The sequence below is a fragment of the Gracilinanus agilis genome, chromosome 4 (assembly GCF_016433145.1).
Source record: "Gracilinanus agilis isolate LMUSP501 chromosome 4, AgileGrace, whole genome shotgun sequence".
NCBI lineage: Eukaryota > Metazoa > Chordata > Mammalia > Didelphimorphia > Didelphidae > Gracilinanus > Gracilinanus agilis.
Window position 1 is genome coordinate 282,143,560 of NC_058133.1, and position 17,739 is coordinate 282,161,298.

Genomic DNA, 17,739 nt, shown 5'->3' on the forward strand with positions numbered 1-17,739 from the left:
GGCTGTAATCTTGCCCCTCTGTTTATTTGCTGGATATGTGGGTTTGGGCTGTTCTGTCTTGAGGGGCTTCTTTTCTGCTCTGCTGATTGATTAGATTAGGTTGATGGAATATTAATGAGCGCTGAGGTCAGATCTTCCCCAGCTGGCAGCAGAAGCTGAAGGAGTAGGTGAAGGTGTGGTGGTTGAAGGGAGCTGGGCTTCCTGCCCTGTTATCAAGGTATTCTGGCATGGTTGTAGTCAGTAGGATTCTTAGAGAGGCTTTCAGAATAGTTGGTGGGGGAGGGTTGTTTGAGATTGAGCTTCCTGGTCTTCTGAAGGCTTTTTATCTGCCCTATTCATATTAGGATTAAGTGGGGCTGGAGGCTGATCTGGGAGGTAGATGTGCCCTGAGGCCAAAACCTGGAGAAAAAGAGGCCCAAGATGGAGAGTGATTGCTGGGACCAGGCTGCCCTCCCCTCTGTGCCTGTCTTCAAGCTGCCTACCTGCCAACTTGTGGTCAGAGCCTGGAGCCTGGCAGAGCTGTTGCAGCAAGGCACTCTTTCTGGGCTGGAACCCTCACCCCGAGATTCTACGGACCACCCAAGTCTCAGCACAGTAGGTGATGGAGGAACCCTACCCTGGGACCTTCATTCTTCCTTTTACTTAAACCCAAGAATTCAGACTTCTTTGCATACTTTTCAAGTTGAATCAAAAAACAGCTATTTTTGTTAGATTTGGTTTTCTGTCCCCTTGAAGCACTTTGTTTTTGATTAGTGTTGAAGGGTTTTCACAGAGGTCTGGACTTTTGCTGCTTCTAAGCAACTATCTTGACTCCCTAGGGAGATTATTGACAAACCACATGTCCAGAGGAGGATGATCAGTCTGATGAGAAGATTGGATGCCATTGGAAAGGAGGGGTTAATTGGAGCAATTTTAGACGCTTGTCTGGAAAAGAGTAGATTTAAGGGAGAAATGATAACTGTTTTCATGTATTTGAATGGTTGTCACATAGAGATTAATTTTATTTTAGTTGTCTCCAAAGAGCACAGTCACAACTAACACATTTATTAAGTGCCTATCTTGTTTTAGGAATGCAAAGACAGAAATGAAAATAGTCCTTGCCCTAAACAAACTTCTCTTTTATTGGTGGGAGGGATTGAGGGATGGGGAGAGTATATACAAGACAAGTAAGAGGTTGTTTGGTGTGAGAGGAGAGGACCTATTACCTGGGTCAATTCTTCAGGAAGGGCCTCATGTAGAAAGTAGTGCTTGAATTTAACTTAGGATTCTAAGACTTCTAAGTCACAGGGTAAAGGGGAATGTATTCCAGGAATAGGCAGCAGTCTGTGTAAAAGCATTGAGGTAGGAGTGTTGTGTATGGAGCATAAGAAGACTAGTTTGGCTGAACTGTTAATTGGAAGAATAGGCTAGAAAAGTTAGTTAGAACCAAGTTCTGAAAGGCTTTCGATGCCAAATAGGGGATTATGAATTTGATCTTCAAGGTCATAGGTAACCACTTGAGTTTATTGAGTAGTAGAGTCATATAGGTAGACATTTGTTTTAAGAAAATCATTTTAGCAGCTATGAGAAGGACAGATTGGAGAGAGGAGAGATTGGAGACAGGAAGATCAATTAGGAGTATTTAATAATTCAGCCAAGAGGTGATAGGGACCTGAACTAGGGTGATGGCTATGTTTATGGAGAGAAGGGAGGACACTCAAGAATGTAAGGAAAGGATTGACAATACTTATCATCTGATTTGATATATATGTTGTGTAAGGGGTAAAAATGGGAATTATAAAGATTATGGTTGGGCTGGATATTAAATTTGGTCGCCAAGGATCGATTACTTGATTCCAAATAAGAGGCCCCAAATCAGGATGACTTTTATGGTGGTTTATTTACACTCAGGAAGGTCGAAGGTAGGGAAAATGAGAGAGAAACTCTGGCCTGGACCAGAGGCTCGGACCAGGTAGGCTATTGAGGCCCCAAGCAGAGGGGGCACAGAGGTCAATTAAACAAGGCTTCTAGCCACAAGTCCTCCTCTAAAAAGAGAGGCCTCCTTGAGGCTAGAGCCTCTAGAAATGCCAAGGGAAGAGAAAGAGTGTTAGCCTAACTTTTACCCAAGTGACAATTCAAAGGGAAGCAGTCTGAGGTCTCACCCGAGCTCCTTCAACACCAAGTTCTAAGTGCCAAAGCCCTGCACAGGAAGTTGCCATCATATTTAAAAGATAGCAGCTTTCGTCACTTCCTGTGTCCACCTCCATTTTCATGTGGACAAATGGCAGCCTCAACACTATTTTGGACTGCCTAGGGAGCAGGCACTTGTTTTTGATTTGTCACTTACTATACTATCACATGTGGGTCATAGACCTCCCCCTCCCCCACTTAATTCTAAGTTGGGTGGGGTGACATTATTCCTGGTGACTAAAGTCTAAAGAATGAATGAGAATGAGATTGAGCTAATTCCATTTACACAGTTGAGAGTGTGAGGAATTGAGGGATAGCACTGATATTTTGTATATCTGGGTGTCTTGCAGAAGTTTGGTACCCTTGGCAAAGAGAAAAGTTCAAAAGTCAGAAGTGGGGTAGGGAATTAGAATAAGTTCTATTTTAGATGTGATTAGTTTGAGATATCTATAAGACATCTGTTCAAAATGTCAAATAGACAATTGGCAACCAATTCCAACCTGGAATTCGGGAGAGAGGTGACTTCTGAATAGCGATCTAAAAGTCTTCTTTTTGGAGATAAACTCATTGGAGCTGATAAGTTCACCGAGAAAGAATATAGGTAGGAGAAATGGGCCTAGGACAGAATCTTGAGCAGGTGAAATTCAGGAGGAAAGTTTGAGAGGAATAGTGTGGTGAAGTGAGAGCTTTTTGGAGATGAGGGTGTTTTTAGATAACTGTGGAACCAGTGAATAGAAGAGAATGTTTGTGGGGACAAATTTCAAGGAGAAGGGCTGTTTCTTTATCCTAAGAATTCATGGTGAATAGCCTCTATTTTCATGTAAAGTATTAGATGGTAAGCTTCCTAACAATTAGAGGGATTCAGAAGTAGAATAATGGGTTGCCATAGGAGATAGCTAATTCTCTTTCATTGCAGGCCTTCAAGTCTAGACTGGCTGATCACTTGTATGTTGTACATAAGGAATTTTTTTTTTTAATCCTTACCTTCCATCTTAGAATCAATACTGTGTTTTGGTTCTAAGGCAGAAAAGCAGTAAGGACAAGGCAATGGGCATTAAATGACTTGCCCAGGGTCATGTAGCTAGGAAGTATCTGAGGTCAAATTTGAACCTAGGACCTCCCATCTCTAGGCTTGACTCTCAATCCACTGAGCCATCTAGCTGCCCTCACATAAGGTATTCTTGATCAGATAATGAATTGAGCTGTTATAACTGAGATAATGGAATAATATTCTTCTTCCATGCCATGATGACATATTGTAAGGTGGATTTTTTTGTGGAAGGATTGCTTGAGAACTTCAGGGGGTATTTATAATCATGTACATCAAAACTTATTACCCTACTTATTATAACCCATTTATCATAACTTTTATCCCATTTTTAAAAATTCTGAGCTTAATCAGCTGAGTACTTGAATTTACAAAGAAGAACAGAAAGAATTCTGGATAAAATGATGAATCTCTTATGCACAAATTGCTTTTTTTTTTTAAAGTAACATTAAATTCGACTTGTAACTTTCAAAGCTATCCTACTGAATTGTATTTCCTTCCAGTTTTCCTTCTGTTCTTGTCTGCATTTCATTAACATTTTTAATAATTTTTTTCTTCCTGTGAGTTCATCCTTTTGTCCGTCTTCATTCAGAAACAAAACAAAACAAAACATTCAAACCCAAAACAAACATTGTAGCAAAAATTTTAGTAAAGCAAACTGCTTCCTACATGATTTGAATTCAGAATTTTATGTCATTCTGCAAATAGAGTCCATCACCTTTTTGTCAGGAGAATGGGTAGCATATTTTATAATCCGTTCGCCAGAATCATGCTTGGTCACTATGTTCCAGAGTTCTTAAGCCTTTCAGAATTGTTTTTACAGTGATATTGTTGTATAGATTGTTTTCCTGGTTCCTCTCTCTTCACTCAATATTAGTTCTTGTAAGTTTTCCCAGGTTTCTCCAAAACCATCCCTTATGTCATTTCTTAAGGTGTTGTAATGATGCATTATTTTGTATCGTAGTGGTTTTTTTTGGTGGTTGTTTTTTTAGCCATTCCATAGTTGTTGGATACCTCCTTAGTTCTTTACTATAACAGAGAAAGTTGCTGACATATAAATATCTTTATACTTCTTTCTTTGAGATACAGGTCTAGTAGTGATATTTCTGAATCAAAGGGTATGCACAGATGAATAACTTTTGGGGTAAACTTGCTTTTCCAAAATTGCTGAACTGATTACACAGCTCTGCCAAAAGCACATACCAGTGTACCTGTTTTCAAGTAGCCCATCTAACAGTTTTTTTTTTTTGTCATTTGTATTTCTTCTTATTAGTTATTTAGAACATTTTTTCACATGGTTGTTGAAAGCTTAGATTTCTTCTTTTGAAAATTTCTTAATAAACCTTTGAAAACTCCTTGAACCATTCATCTATTGAGTAATGGCTCTTTTTCTTATAAATTTGATTCAGTTCCTTACATTTCTTGGCAATGAGACCTTTATCAGAGAAGTTTAATTGCAAAGGTTTCCCCCACCTCCCACCCCCCAACTTACGGGTTTGTCTTCTAATTTTAACTACATATGTTTTCTTTATGCAGAAACTTTTACATTTTAGATAATTGAACTTATCTATTTTTATCTTCTCTGATCCTTTTTATCCTCTGGTTATATTTATTTTATCTTCTCTGATCTTAATTATCCTCTGTTTGATTATGAATTCTTCCCTTGCCTATAGTTCTGAAAATTATTTTCTTCCTTGCTCCTAAATTGTCATGTATCATGGGGTGTGTCTTGGTATATGGTAAAAGGTATCTGCCTAACATCTTCCAGAATACTATTTGGTTTTCCTAACAGTTTTTGTTGAATAGTAAATTCTTACTCCAGTTGCTGGGGTCTTTGTTTTATCAATTACTGTGTGTGTTACTATGTTCATTTGCTTGTATATGTTGTGTACATAATCTGTTTTACTGATTATCCCCTTTGTTTTATAACTTAAAGTATTAAATAGTTTTGATGGTTACTGACTCCTTTAATTAATATGGTTTGAGATATGGTGCTCCTAGGCCCCTTTCCAATTTTTTCATTTAGATTTACTCAAGATTCTTGACCTTTTCTTCTTTGTTCCTCTAGTTGAATTTTGTTCGTATTTTTTTTTAGCCCAGTAAAAACTATCCTTTGGTAGTTTGATTTAGTACCAAATTAGTTAAGAACAGACCATGTTGTTATTTTTATTATATTAGAATTGCATACCTATAGGCAATTAATATTTCTCCAGTTATTTAAGTTCTTATTTCTATAGTGTTTTGTAGTTGTGTTTGTATAGTTGCTATGTGTATCTTGGTAACCATATATTTTATACAGTTTTAGTTATTTTGAATAGAGTATCTCCTTACTGTTGGGCTTTGTTGATAATATTTAGAAATATTGTTCATCTGTCATGATCTTTTTTTTTTTTGATTCATGTTCTCTAGATAAACCATCATATTACCTACTAAAAGTGGTACTTTTGTTCTCTCTTCCTGTATTTTCTCTGATTTCTTTTTCTTGTTACTATTATAGCTAATATTTCTAGAATTTATGTAATGACATTTATATAATATTTCAAGGTTTGCATAGTAGTTTTATCTCATTTGATCCTCATTATCAGCCTTGTGAAGGTAGGTGCTTTTATCTCCATTTTACAGGTGAGGGAACTGAGGTCGAGAGGTTAAATATCTTGTCCTAGATCATTAACTAGTATCTGAGGAAAAATTTACTCATTCTACCATCTAACTATATTCTAGAATTATATCAAATGATAGTGTTGATAATTGACAACCTTTCTTATTCTAACTGATATTACTGGAAAATCTCTTAACCTTAATTACATAATGTTTAATTAGATATTCTTACTATTAAGGAAATATTTAGGAAAAGATATTAAGAAATGTTTATTTATTCTTACTTTTGTGGTTTTTTAAAAACAGAAATGAATGTTGGATTTTGTCAGATTTTTCAGCATTTCTTGCTCAGCAATTATGTTTTGTATTAGTTTTCTTATTAATGTGGTCTTATATTCATAGTTTACCTTATACTTAATCAACCCTAAATTCTTGGTATAAATGTATACCAGATATAAAAATAAGTAACCAAATCATAATGTAGAATCTATTAAATAAGTTGTTCTAGATGATGATAAAATTTTACTTAATATCTGTCATTAGGGATATTGATCTATAATTTCTTTATGATGATTTTGGACAAGAAACATAATATGAGATGACTGCATTTTCAAAGCATTTGGATAGATCCACAGATTGCTTTTTTAAATAAGTTGAATGAACAGTATGATTTCATACATAGGATAGGATCCTTGGTTTCTTTAGTTTCAAGGGATGTTGGGGAATATTCTGCCTTATTGTACAAATGAGATAATTGAGGCCCTAAGATAGTAACATGACTTGTCCAAGCTCCAGATGCATGAAGTAGCTGAATGAGCATTGAACTCAGCTTTTAGACCCCTAAATATAGTGCTCTGTCTACTACAGTGACATAAAAATATCCTCCATGCAAAAAAAGATATTTCCTTTACTTGCTAATTGATGCTTTTTGGCTACTTAGCGTGCATTTCATAGAAAGGATTGGAGTCATTTTTGAGTTGACCTGAATGACATTTTGAAGTTCCTTATTGCTCTTGTTTAACCTCTTTTCATGTTTCTTATCAGCATAGGTTTTTGTTGTTGTTTTTTAATGAGCTACTTGTATATCTTTGGGCTTGGAATTTTATTGATGAAAAAGGAGGAAACTGAATGTAAAGGTTGGTTTTATATTTAACCTCTGTCCTACTATGGAGAAAAATTACTTAAAAGATTAAAAAAAGACCAGTATTTTAACTATATCTTGTGATCGTTAATTTGATATAGTATAGGAAACATTTAGTCTTGTGTCTTGAGGGTAGTTTTAAATACTTATAATACTTTTTAAGGACAGTTTGCCCCTTAATGCTTTGTTTGAAACTTTGAAAACCACTTCTTTTCCAGACCACTTATAGTTAGATTTGTAGTCACCAGAATTTTAATCCTGGTCTTGGCATTTTATGACTTTGGGCAAGCAAGTAACTTAGCCTCCATGAATCTCAGTTTCCTCATCTGTAAAATGAGATGGCCTCCAAGGTCTCTCTTAGTTCTTATCTATGATGCTATGACATTTTTAGAATTAAATTTTTTTGTAGATATAATTTATTATTAGGCACTCTGTTCAAAGTAATGTAGACATTTTTGGATTAACTTTTAATTATGGGTCATATAATTAGTATATCAGAAGAGAGCCCTCTAAGGTCTCTCTTAGTTCTAATCTATAAGACTGTGACCTGGATTTAAGTGTTTTTCACATACAGATATTGGCTGAGTTCCTGGGCAAGACAGTTTAATGTTCAGTGCTGTGTAAAACAGTTGTCTATATTGGCAGAAGATATTTTCCTCACCAGACTTCCCATGCCAGTGAAATTACATGACTTATAAAAAATCAGTTGGGAAGGTTTGTTTATGTTTTTTTTTTTTTTTAAACATGACCAGTTTGAACAGGATAGCTTTTAATGATCTTGTGAAGCTCTTTGAGGACAAAGGTTTTTCTATTTCACTTTTGTGTTTGTAACCTCAGTACCAGGCACAGAGTAGGTATTTTAATAAATGTTTATAGATGGTTATTATGTTAAGAATGAACTAACTAGATTCTATAGCAGTGCCAGAAAAATATACTTGTTTAGGAATTTGCAAGAAATGATACTTATCAGAAGAGCTTAAATATTTAACATGCACAAAGATGTTGCCAGCAATTCTGGCCTTATTTTAGGTAAAAGGACCTCAGGTGTAGCCTTATTTATATTGAATTCAGTTCATTAAACATTTACAAATGCCATTTATGGTCAAAGAACTGTGTTAGAAGGAAGGATGAATGCTGTGGGATAGTAGTAATACTATCACATTTAGTTTTTCAAAGCCCTTTGCTTTGTGAATTATAGTATAAGTATTCTATTTTACAGAAGTGGAAACCAAGGCTCAGAGATTAATTTACTTGTCGGAATGGATATTAGAGTATAGACTAAGACCTAGATCTTTTGACTCTTCTTAAATCCATAGTTATTTCCACTATGATAGGTGTGGTTCTCTTACTTTTTATGACTAGCAACTTAACTTATTTTTGTGAGCTAAATAAGTGGAATAAAGGTATTCAGTTGTTGAATCATGGGGTGTTTTTTAGATGCCTTGACCATAGAGCTTGCTTGAAAATGTCTTCTAAAATAAAATCTAAAAATGCTATATCCAGTTTTATAAATGTTCATAAGAAAGGATATGTTGGTTCTCGTTATTATTTCCTTGGTTTCCTTGTATTTGTGTTGTTGAAATCCCTCTTATATTTTTTTCTGGCTATAATCATATACATGTTCATGTCTTTGGGGCGTGGAATTTTGATTAGCATTAGGGCTATTCTCAGCTAACTGAATATTTTGGAAGGACTTATTAGATTCATTTTGTAACTGATAATAAAAGATAAACTTAAAAATTAAGGTGAATGTTGTTGAGCTATAAGTTTTTCTAATACTATTTATTCTGTGGCTAGAGAAATAGTGTTTTGATCTAGGTTTTAATTTGAAAATTTGTAGGGCACAGTATTTAAACTTAAAGCATGTTTTCATCATAGAAGTTTACTTGAAATGTAAAGATGAACCAAATAGATTTGAATATATAGAACATTATGAATATGTAAACACTTGAATATGTAAGATTATGAATATGTAGAACATTATTCCATTATGGCATATGGCAGTAATGGAGAATCTTTTAGAGACCAAATGCCCAAACTGCAACCCTCACACTGCAGGTGATCCCACCTCCCTTACCCCAGATAGGGGAGAAGGGAAGCTTATTGGACTGCTGGGCAGAGGGGCAGGTCACCTGAGAAATGTCCTCAGGTGTGCATGGAGAAGGGGGGGAGAGGAGCAGCCCCCCTCTGGCATGCTCTCTAGCACACGAGCCATAGGTTTGCCAACATGGGTATATGGTGACAACAGAATTATATAAACTTTGATTAGAGCTCTATAGTAATAAATAGTACTTATCACTATTCATCTTATCTGCTAGGCTTTTTTTTTTTTTCCTGAGAGTGGATAATCTCAAGAGGTAGACCTAAGGAAATGACATCATGAGATGGTGTTTCTTCTGTTGTATGGGAAGGACATTGCGTTATGACATGCAGTCAAGTGCCAAAAGTCTTATAATTGCCTACACATTGTGAATATTAATGAAGTTGCTTAGGATAGAATTCCAAGTTTGAGCTGGATAAATTATTGTAAAATTTCAAAGAATTTGGACCACATCCTTCTTGAAAGTTATTTGGTGTTTCATCTGTATGGTAACAACTTTCCCCACTTAGGACACAGAATAATGTCGTCTTCCAGGTTATAAATAAAACAAGATTGGAAAGGTGAGCTTTGTGATCAAAATAGGAACTTTCTATGTTGCTTTTAGTCTTCTACAACTCTTATGAATATAGTTCTAGTGGTTTTCAGAGTTTCTGTGGCTGCCATCTATGCTAGTGTAATTTATACCATTTTTAAATCCTGGTCTTTATATCATTAGAATTCTGATAGTCTGTGGTCTAACTTTTCCCATCTTCTCATAGTTGTGAATTCTTATCTATTTTATGACTTTTTTTTTCTTGGTAATCTCTTGACTCCTAACTCTTGGTTATCATTTCTGCTTTGAGCCTCGGGGTCCATATTATATAGCCTACTTGTTGGAGTAAGTGAGAGTATTGCTACTAAATTTTTTTTTGGAAATAAGAGTAACAGACTCAATCAGATAAAACAACAAAAAAATGTAAATGTAACCATTTGCTGGTGACTTCCTGATAGTAGTTGTCTTTTTCATCTTGACAGGAATATTGTGGAGTCATAAATCTAGAACTAAAAGATCTCACAGGCTGTCTAGTTCAAGGCCCTCATTTTGTAGATGATATCCTTGATATTAGCTTAGTTGAGAGAGCACTGGACTAAGAATCAGTTAATGTAGTCCTGCTATTAATTAGATGTTGTATTCTTAGGCAAAAAACTTCCAACTTTGTGGGCCTCAGCTTCCTTGTTTGTAAAATGGAATGGCAAAACAAATTCATATGTTGGCCCTGCCCAAAAATGTATATATATCTCATTCTGCATTATTGAATTTATCACATCTTTTAGGATGTAGTTAGCATGCTTCATCATTACTCCTTTGAAATCATGGATGGTCATTTATCAGAGTTCTTAAGTCTTTTAGAATTCTTTGCTTTATAATTTGTTGTTATTATGTAAATTGTTCTCATTTTGCTCACTTTATTCTGTTTATATTAGTTAGTTCACATAAGTTTTTCTAGCTTCATCAAATCCATCCCCTCTATCATTTCTTGTGGTATATGTGGCACAGTAGTGTTCTATCACAATCATATATGGTAATTTATTCAACCATTTTCTCATTGTTGGGACCTCTCAGTTTCCATTTCTTTGTTACTAAAAAGAATATGTGAATGAGTCCTTTTTAGTTTTTCTCTCATCTTTTTTAGATGGTCAGTTATCTTTAAAAGGTCCCTTCTAGATCTTAAACTAAAATATTATGATATTACTGATAGACTTTTAGGAGATAAGCCTCTATTTCAGCAGTTTCATGAATATTTTAATTATTTTTGGTAAATTAAGTTCTCATTGCCTCCTGATTTAGCTAAATAATTTGAAGTAAATATTCTGTTTCAAATGTGCTTATTTATTAGGTATTGTTAAGTTTTTTCTAAGAAATATTACTTCTGAGCTACATTAAGAATGACTATGATCACAAGTTATAAATGCAAATTACATGAGAAAAGTAATTATTTTTATATTTCATTTTATAGACAAAAATCATCTCCCCAAATCAGCTTAAGATATTATTAACTAATTGACAAAATAAACAATAACACAAAACATAGATAACATTACATTTTATTACTTTGTGTGGATTTATTATTTCATTAAATATTTCTCAATCAAATTTTTTAAAAGTTTAACATTCTTAAAAAATATTTTTGTGTTTCAAGTTCTCTCTCACCCTCTCTCCTTCCACCTTGAGAGTATATCAGTTATACTTGTTAAATCATGCAAAACATATCCAGGGGGCAGCTAGGTAGCTCAGTGGATTGAGAGCCAGACCCAGAGAAGGGAGGTGCTGGGTTCAAATCTGGCCTCAGCCACTTCCCAGCTGTGTGACCCTAGGTGTGACACCTGATCCTCATTGCTGAGCCCCTTACTGCTTTGGAACCAGTAAATAATATTGATTCCAAGATGGAAGATAAGAGTTTAAAAAAAACAAAGCAAAACACATATCCATCTTAGCCATGTTGCAAAGAAACACACAAAAGGAAGAAAAATAAAGCGAAAAATGTTCTTTCTGAAGGTGTATAGCATTTTTTCGTCATAGGATAGTTGGAATTGTTTTTGATGTATTGTTTGATCAGAGTAGCTAAGTCATTGTTACAATTTTGAATTAAAAATTTTAAAGATAAGTCAATATGTGGCTGTCAAGGATTCTTCTATACAGATTAGTGGACCCTGTTATGGTTTGACACCTGTTCCACTTTTAGTTTGAAACCACTGGCCTCCTATCTTGTTCTCCTTCTACATCTCTCTCTGCCCCCTCCTGCTTTTTCTCCTTCTCCCTCCCTCATTCTCTTTTGTTTTCCTTCTTCTCCCCTCTCTTTTCCTCTCCTTCTTTTCTCACTTCTTTCTTTCTGAATTGGAGCTCTGTTTTGTTAGTTTCATTTGGAATTGATTGTTTGGGACTAACACGTGGTTTGGGGGTGGGTGAGGCAAGGAGGTGGAGTTTGAGCGTCATTCATTTAAGGTAAAAGTACCCAGTTTTTTGTCTCCCAGATTGTTCTTATTCTTTCCACAACTCAGGCCGTAAAGTTATCCAGAGAAGGGTATTGTATCTGAATGGGAAAACTCAGCATTTCTGGTAAGCACATTTAGTTTAGTGCTAAATGCTTACAGTCTCAAATTGAGAGTTCCCTCCTGAGCTTTTGAATGAGACTAGAGCAGAGAAGGCGGGGATAACCTTCAGGTGGATCTATAATTTTCCAGGACCTTCTAATGACTTCAGGAGCAAAGAGAAAGTCAGTGAAAATAATTTCACTTGTCTCCGGCATGCCTGCTTACTTCATTACAGTCCTTGCTGTTAAAATGATATTCTTGGAGCCAGAGAGCTGGTAAACATTGCCCTCTGCTGCTTCTGTCTAACCTAGCTGAACCAGACCATAGTTTCTCTGCTATGGCTAATGAAGTAACACTCAGCTTTTGCTCTCTGGAATCACTCTTCAGAGTTGGTTTGTCTTTTTTACTATTGCTCAGCCTTTTCTACTAAAAAATCTAGTTCTGAGGAACCAACCACCTGTTTTAGATTTCTACCGCCTCTGTGATCTTTTTCTAAGGTCATATATGTCAAAGACATGTTGCAGAGTTTTGTTGTTCTCTCTTAAGGTTATTATTTACCTGATAGAGGACTAGCTTGAAGTGATCAATTTTCTACCATTAAAGAGAGCTAACATTAATCTGAATATCTCTCTGGCTGAGGTTAGTATCACCCATTTGTCCTGGTCTTTGCCAGTGTTGGTGATGATTTAAAGTATATGTTTGACAGCAGATTAGAAGGGAATATGCAGAGATGTTGATATTCTGAAAGCTTGGTTACAATTACTGGGATGTTTCATGGCTGGGAACGAGTTAAAAATAATTGATTTCTCTGCCCAGGGGATAAGAAAATGATTATCTTCCTCTGTAACTATATCAGACTTGATAGAATTTGTCTAAGATGACAGATCTTTGAGCAACATCCACTTTATACAAGGAAATAGTTAACAACTCCTGTAAATAGCTCCAACTCAGGTCAAATTTGCAAATTTCTGTTCTCTTAGACCTTTCCCTGTGGAAAAAAACCAGTAATAACTGATTTTAATCTCTTGCTATATATGTATCCAGATTTAAAAAAATTTTGAATGATGACTTATTTCCCAATATATTTTTAATCTTGTTGGGGTTTTTTTGGTATAGTGAGTGATATATTATAGACCTTGGTTCTAATGCTGAGAGACTTCATTTAGGGGAGAAAAATCCTTGACAGACATAAGAAGACCTAAATTCTAGTTCTGTTTGGCACCACCACTGACTACTAGTTATATAACCTTGGACAAGTTATATTTTGAAGGGATCTCATTTTTTTTATCTTGCAAATCAAGGCAGTTGTACTAGATGCTTCAAAGGTCCCTTTCTGTGATTTTAACAGTTGAGCTATTTGCCATAAAGTATTTCTGACAGAAGTCCAGTGTTATCTATGGAATCATAGTAAGAATAGAAAGTTCAAAGCTTGATGGTTAGTAAAGCAGCACTCTAAAGTGAGGCCACACATCTTTTTATTGCTAAATATTTAGTGATCAGCATTGTTTATTCTAAGCCTACTGGGTAATTTGATCCCCAAACTTATAGATCATTTTCAGACTAGAAATTGTCATAGCTGCCTGTATTTTTGAGACTAATTGGTTACTAATTTTATTTTAGGATTTCCCTTCAAATATCACTTACTTCAATTGAATGATAGCTTTTCATTATTGAAGTTTATAATTTAGTCTAGGATATACTGTAGTCTTGCCTGTCTCAATAAACACTTGCCTTGTTTTCATAAAAACAATACCATTGCAAGGAGGCATTTCTTCTAAAAGTCATTGAATTTCTGAGCTTCAGTTTCCTGTCCTGCCTGCGTTATGGTATTAAAGTTCAAATAAAATAGTATAGAGTTTTTGCTTTACAAATTCACATTAAGCAGATTTGATTCCCTGCACCCTCTCATTTTCCCAAGCTTTGGCTGGGGTGAGAGGTGGTATTGAGTGCCTAGTTTTGAGGGGGACTGAGCCACTCTGAGCCCTGGAGGGTAGTAGGAGGAAGTCTATGGAATGGTGCCCTTACTGGGAAAATTGGCTATAACTGAAAGTATTTTCATTCAACAGAGTTCTTAAGTCTTTCAGAATTGTTTTCCTTTATATTATTGTAATCACTGTATAAATTATCTTGGTTCTGTTCAATTCAGTGTGAATCAGTATGGTTATATATACACAGACATATGTTAACATTTTTCTGAATTTTTTTGTATGCCATCTTTTTGGTCATTTTTGGGGGAATAATGCTATTTTATTACATCCATATGCTATAATTTGTACACTCCCCATTTAATGGGTATCCACCATGTTTCTAATTCTTTGTTGCAACAAAAAGTTTTTTAATGCATATTTTTGTGCATATAGATCTTTTTCTTTGTTTTTATCGTTTTGGGGATAATGGTATCTCTGGGTCAAAGGTATACACATTTTAGTGTCTTTAGGTATACCTCCAAATGACTTTTTAGAATGGTTGGACCAATTCATTGCCCCATCACCATGAATTAGTGTTTTTTTTCTTTCAGAATCTCCCCAACAATTGTCATTTTTTATTTTTGTCAATTTTGACAATCTGATGGATTTGAAGCATATATAGAAGAACCAAAAATTATCAGGAGGGAGGCAAGGAGCTTACACAATTGCAGGGATTGGTGTTGATTCATTTGGGATGGACAGACTTCTTAATTTACTGGAATATCTACTGAGGTCCTTAAAATATGTATCAGTTTCTCCCTAACTCTTTCAATGATGATGATTTTTTTTTTTTTGTCTTTTGCTAGTGTGAATGGGTATTAGGTATTAGGTATTAGGTAGAACCTAAGTTTGCATTTTTTCTAATTATTAGCAGTTTCAAGCATTTTTTAAATTTCATTTGTTTCTAATTTGAATTTTTTCCTTTGAAAATTGGGTATTAATTTTTGGGTAATGACTTATACATTTTAATCAGTTCTATATATACTGTAGATAGATATCTATATGTTATGTTACTAATGTGTTCACTGAATATTGTTTTTTAACTAGTACCAAATTGTTTTGAAGATTACTGCTTTGAGAATCTAATATATTCTTTTCTACTTTTTCCTCATTATTTCCTTTGATAGTCTTGACTTTTTGTTACTGAGTCTTTAATTTTTCCTATCTCTAAAAAAAAATTCTTTGGTAATCTGATTATTACTGAGTAAATTAATTTGGGTACTCTTGTCATTTTTATTATATTGGCATGGCCTACCTTTTTAAACAGTATTTCTCTAATTATATGCTTTATTTTTGTAAAGAATATTTTGTTATTGCAACCATAGCTCCTTAATTCTCTTTGTAAGTAGTCACTCAAGTATTTTGTACTCTATATAGTTACTTTGAATAGTTTCCTTTTCTATCTCTGCTGGATTTTGTTGATAATTATATAAATGTGGTTGTGATTTATGTGGATTTTGTCTTTTACCCTTTAACTTCCCTGAATTTAATGTCTAATTTTTAATTGACTTAGCTTTTCTAGATTGACATAAGCGACCAAAGGCAGTCAGTTTCTTATTTTACTATGTTTTTTCACAAGATTTCTTTTTTTTATGTTTCTGCGAGTAGTATTTCTAGAATGCCAAAGAAGTGATAAAAGATATGTTAAAGGCCTTCAGTCTTATTGCACAGATTTCTAACCTTTCTCCATTACATATAATTTTCTGTTATTTTAATTAGATTTTATTTAACCTATTGAAGAAAACTCCATTTGTTTCTTTCCTTTCTTGTTGTTTGTTTTTAATAAATAGGTGTTGGTTTGTTAGACTTTTTCCCATATCTTGATAGCAGTTTTTTTTTTCCTTGAAAACTTTTAACTTTTCATCTTAGAAGCAATACTAAGTATCAGTTCCAAGGCAGAAGAAGAATAGCTAGGGTTAGGCAGTTGAAGTTAAATGATTTGCCTAGAAAGTGTGTGAGGCCAGATTTGAACCTGCCTCTAGGTCTGACCCTGTATCCACTGAGCCCCACCTAGTTCAAATGCTTTTAAAAAATATTTTTGTAATTAACAATCTTTTGTAATTTTTCTTACATTTAAATAAACTTACTATGCCTTCTTGGTATTACAGGTATAATTCCAACCTGGTCATGATTTGTAATCTATTAACTATATAGCCTATTTGATAACATTGTTGGTTTTGCAACAGTTAGACATCTTGGTTTATTTTTTTCCCCTTCTGTTTTGGTTCTCCTTGTCTTAAGCATTACAACTCTATTTGTATCATAGAGTTGTTGTGTGTTTTTTTTTTTTTTTTAAACCCTTACCTTCCATCTTAGAATCAATACTCTGTATTGGTTCCAAGGCAGAAGAGTGGTAAGTGGTAAGGGCTAGGCAATGGGCGGGTGGGGTGGGGGGGCAAGTGACTTGCCTAGGGGGGTCACACAGCTAGGAAGTGCCTGGGGTCATATTTGAATCTAGGACCTCCCATCTCTAGGCCTGCTTCTCAATCCACTGAGCCACCCAGCTTCCCCCATCATGGAGTTTTTAAAGGTCCCCTTTCATTTTTTTGTTTGTTATTGTTTTATTGGTTAAAAATTCATATAATATAAATCATTATTCGAATGTTTGACAGAATTCCTTTATGAATAATCTGACTCTGGAGGAGTTCCCTTCTCTCCCCCCCCCCACCCCCCTTAGGGACTAATTTGTAGCTTGTTTAAACTCTTTAATTTAAACAGTTATTTCTTTTGTTAATTTGGATATTTTATACTTTTATGACTGTTCATTAGTTTCCTTTAGAGTTAAGAGTTTTGTTGACATTTAATCGGGCAAATTAATTTATTTGTTTCCTTTATCTTCATTTGTTGTTAATTCTTTATATTTGGTACATACAAATTCTTTTCTCTTTTAAAAGCATTTTGTGAATTTAAGACCCAGCTGCTAATTTTTTTTGGTAACTTTTTCTTTCAAATTTGCTAATACTTCTTTAATTGTCAGAAGCTGCCAGTTTTTGATTTGTTGGTCTAGCCTTTTAACAAAATCTATATGACCAGTTGAATGAATTGTACTTTTTTGTTCATGGGGAGTTATTTTGAGGTCTAACATTTCCCTTAAAGACTAGCTGCATCCCATAAATTTTGGTATATTTTCTTATTGTCATTTTTTGATGAAATTTTCTATTCTGTGATTTGCTCTATTACATCAGTTCTTTAGGCCTAAATTATTTAGTCTCAAATAAAGTTTTCATTTTTTCTTCAAAGACTTTTATTGAATGTAGTTTTCATTGCATTGTAGACAACATTGTATGATTAGCATTTCCAATTTTCTGCATTTTTTTGGGTTGAGGTTTTTATTCCCACAAATATATTGTCAGCTTTTGTAAAGATGCCATAAATGGCTCAGAAGTATTTATAAACTTCTTTCTGGTCACCAGAAATCTATCACCTCTAAATTTTAAAAAGTTCTTCTTAGGACCTTAACTTAATTCTTGTGTTTTATCTCTTAACTTGTTTGTTAGATTTGTCTACATCTAAGCTAGTCTGTCAGAGGCAAGTCTGGAAACTAAGTCTTCCTGCATTTGAGGCCAATTCTTTATTCATTCTAGCATTCTTCCTCTTTAGGAATTGGTGATGTAGAGACAGAAATGAAACAGTCCCTTTTCAA

At 34.5% G+C, this 17,739-nt stretch overlaps 1 protein-coding gene across 1 annotated transcript in view; it reads left to right on the plus strand.

The window, feature by feature from the left end:
• The first annotated feature begins 420 nt into the window (after nucleotides 1-420).
• LOC123246435 (CD2 associated protein) overlaps nucleotides 421-17,739 on the plus strand; it is a 160,069-nt gene continuing 142,750 nt past the window's right edge. The window contains exon 1 of the mRNA XM_044675335.1: nucleotides 421-598. Coding sequence (XP_044531270.1) covers nucleotides 421-598 — 178 coding nt within the window. The remainder of the gene's footprint in view (nucleotides 599-17,739) is intronic.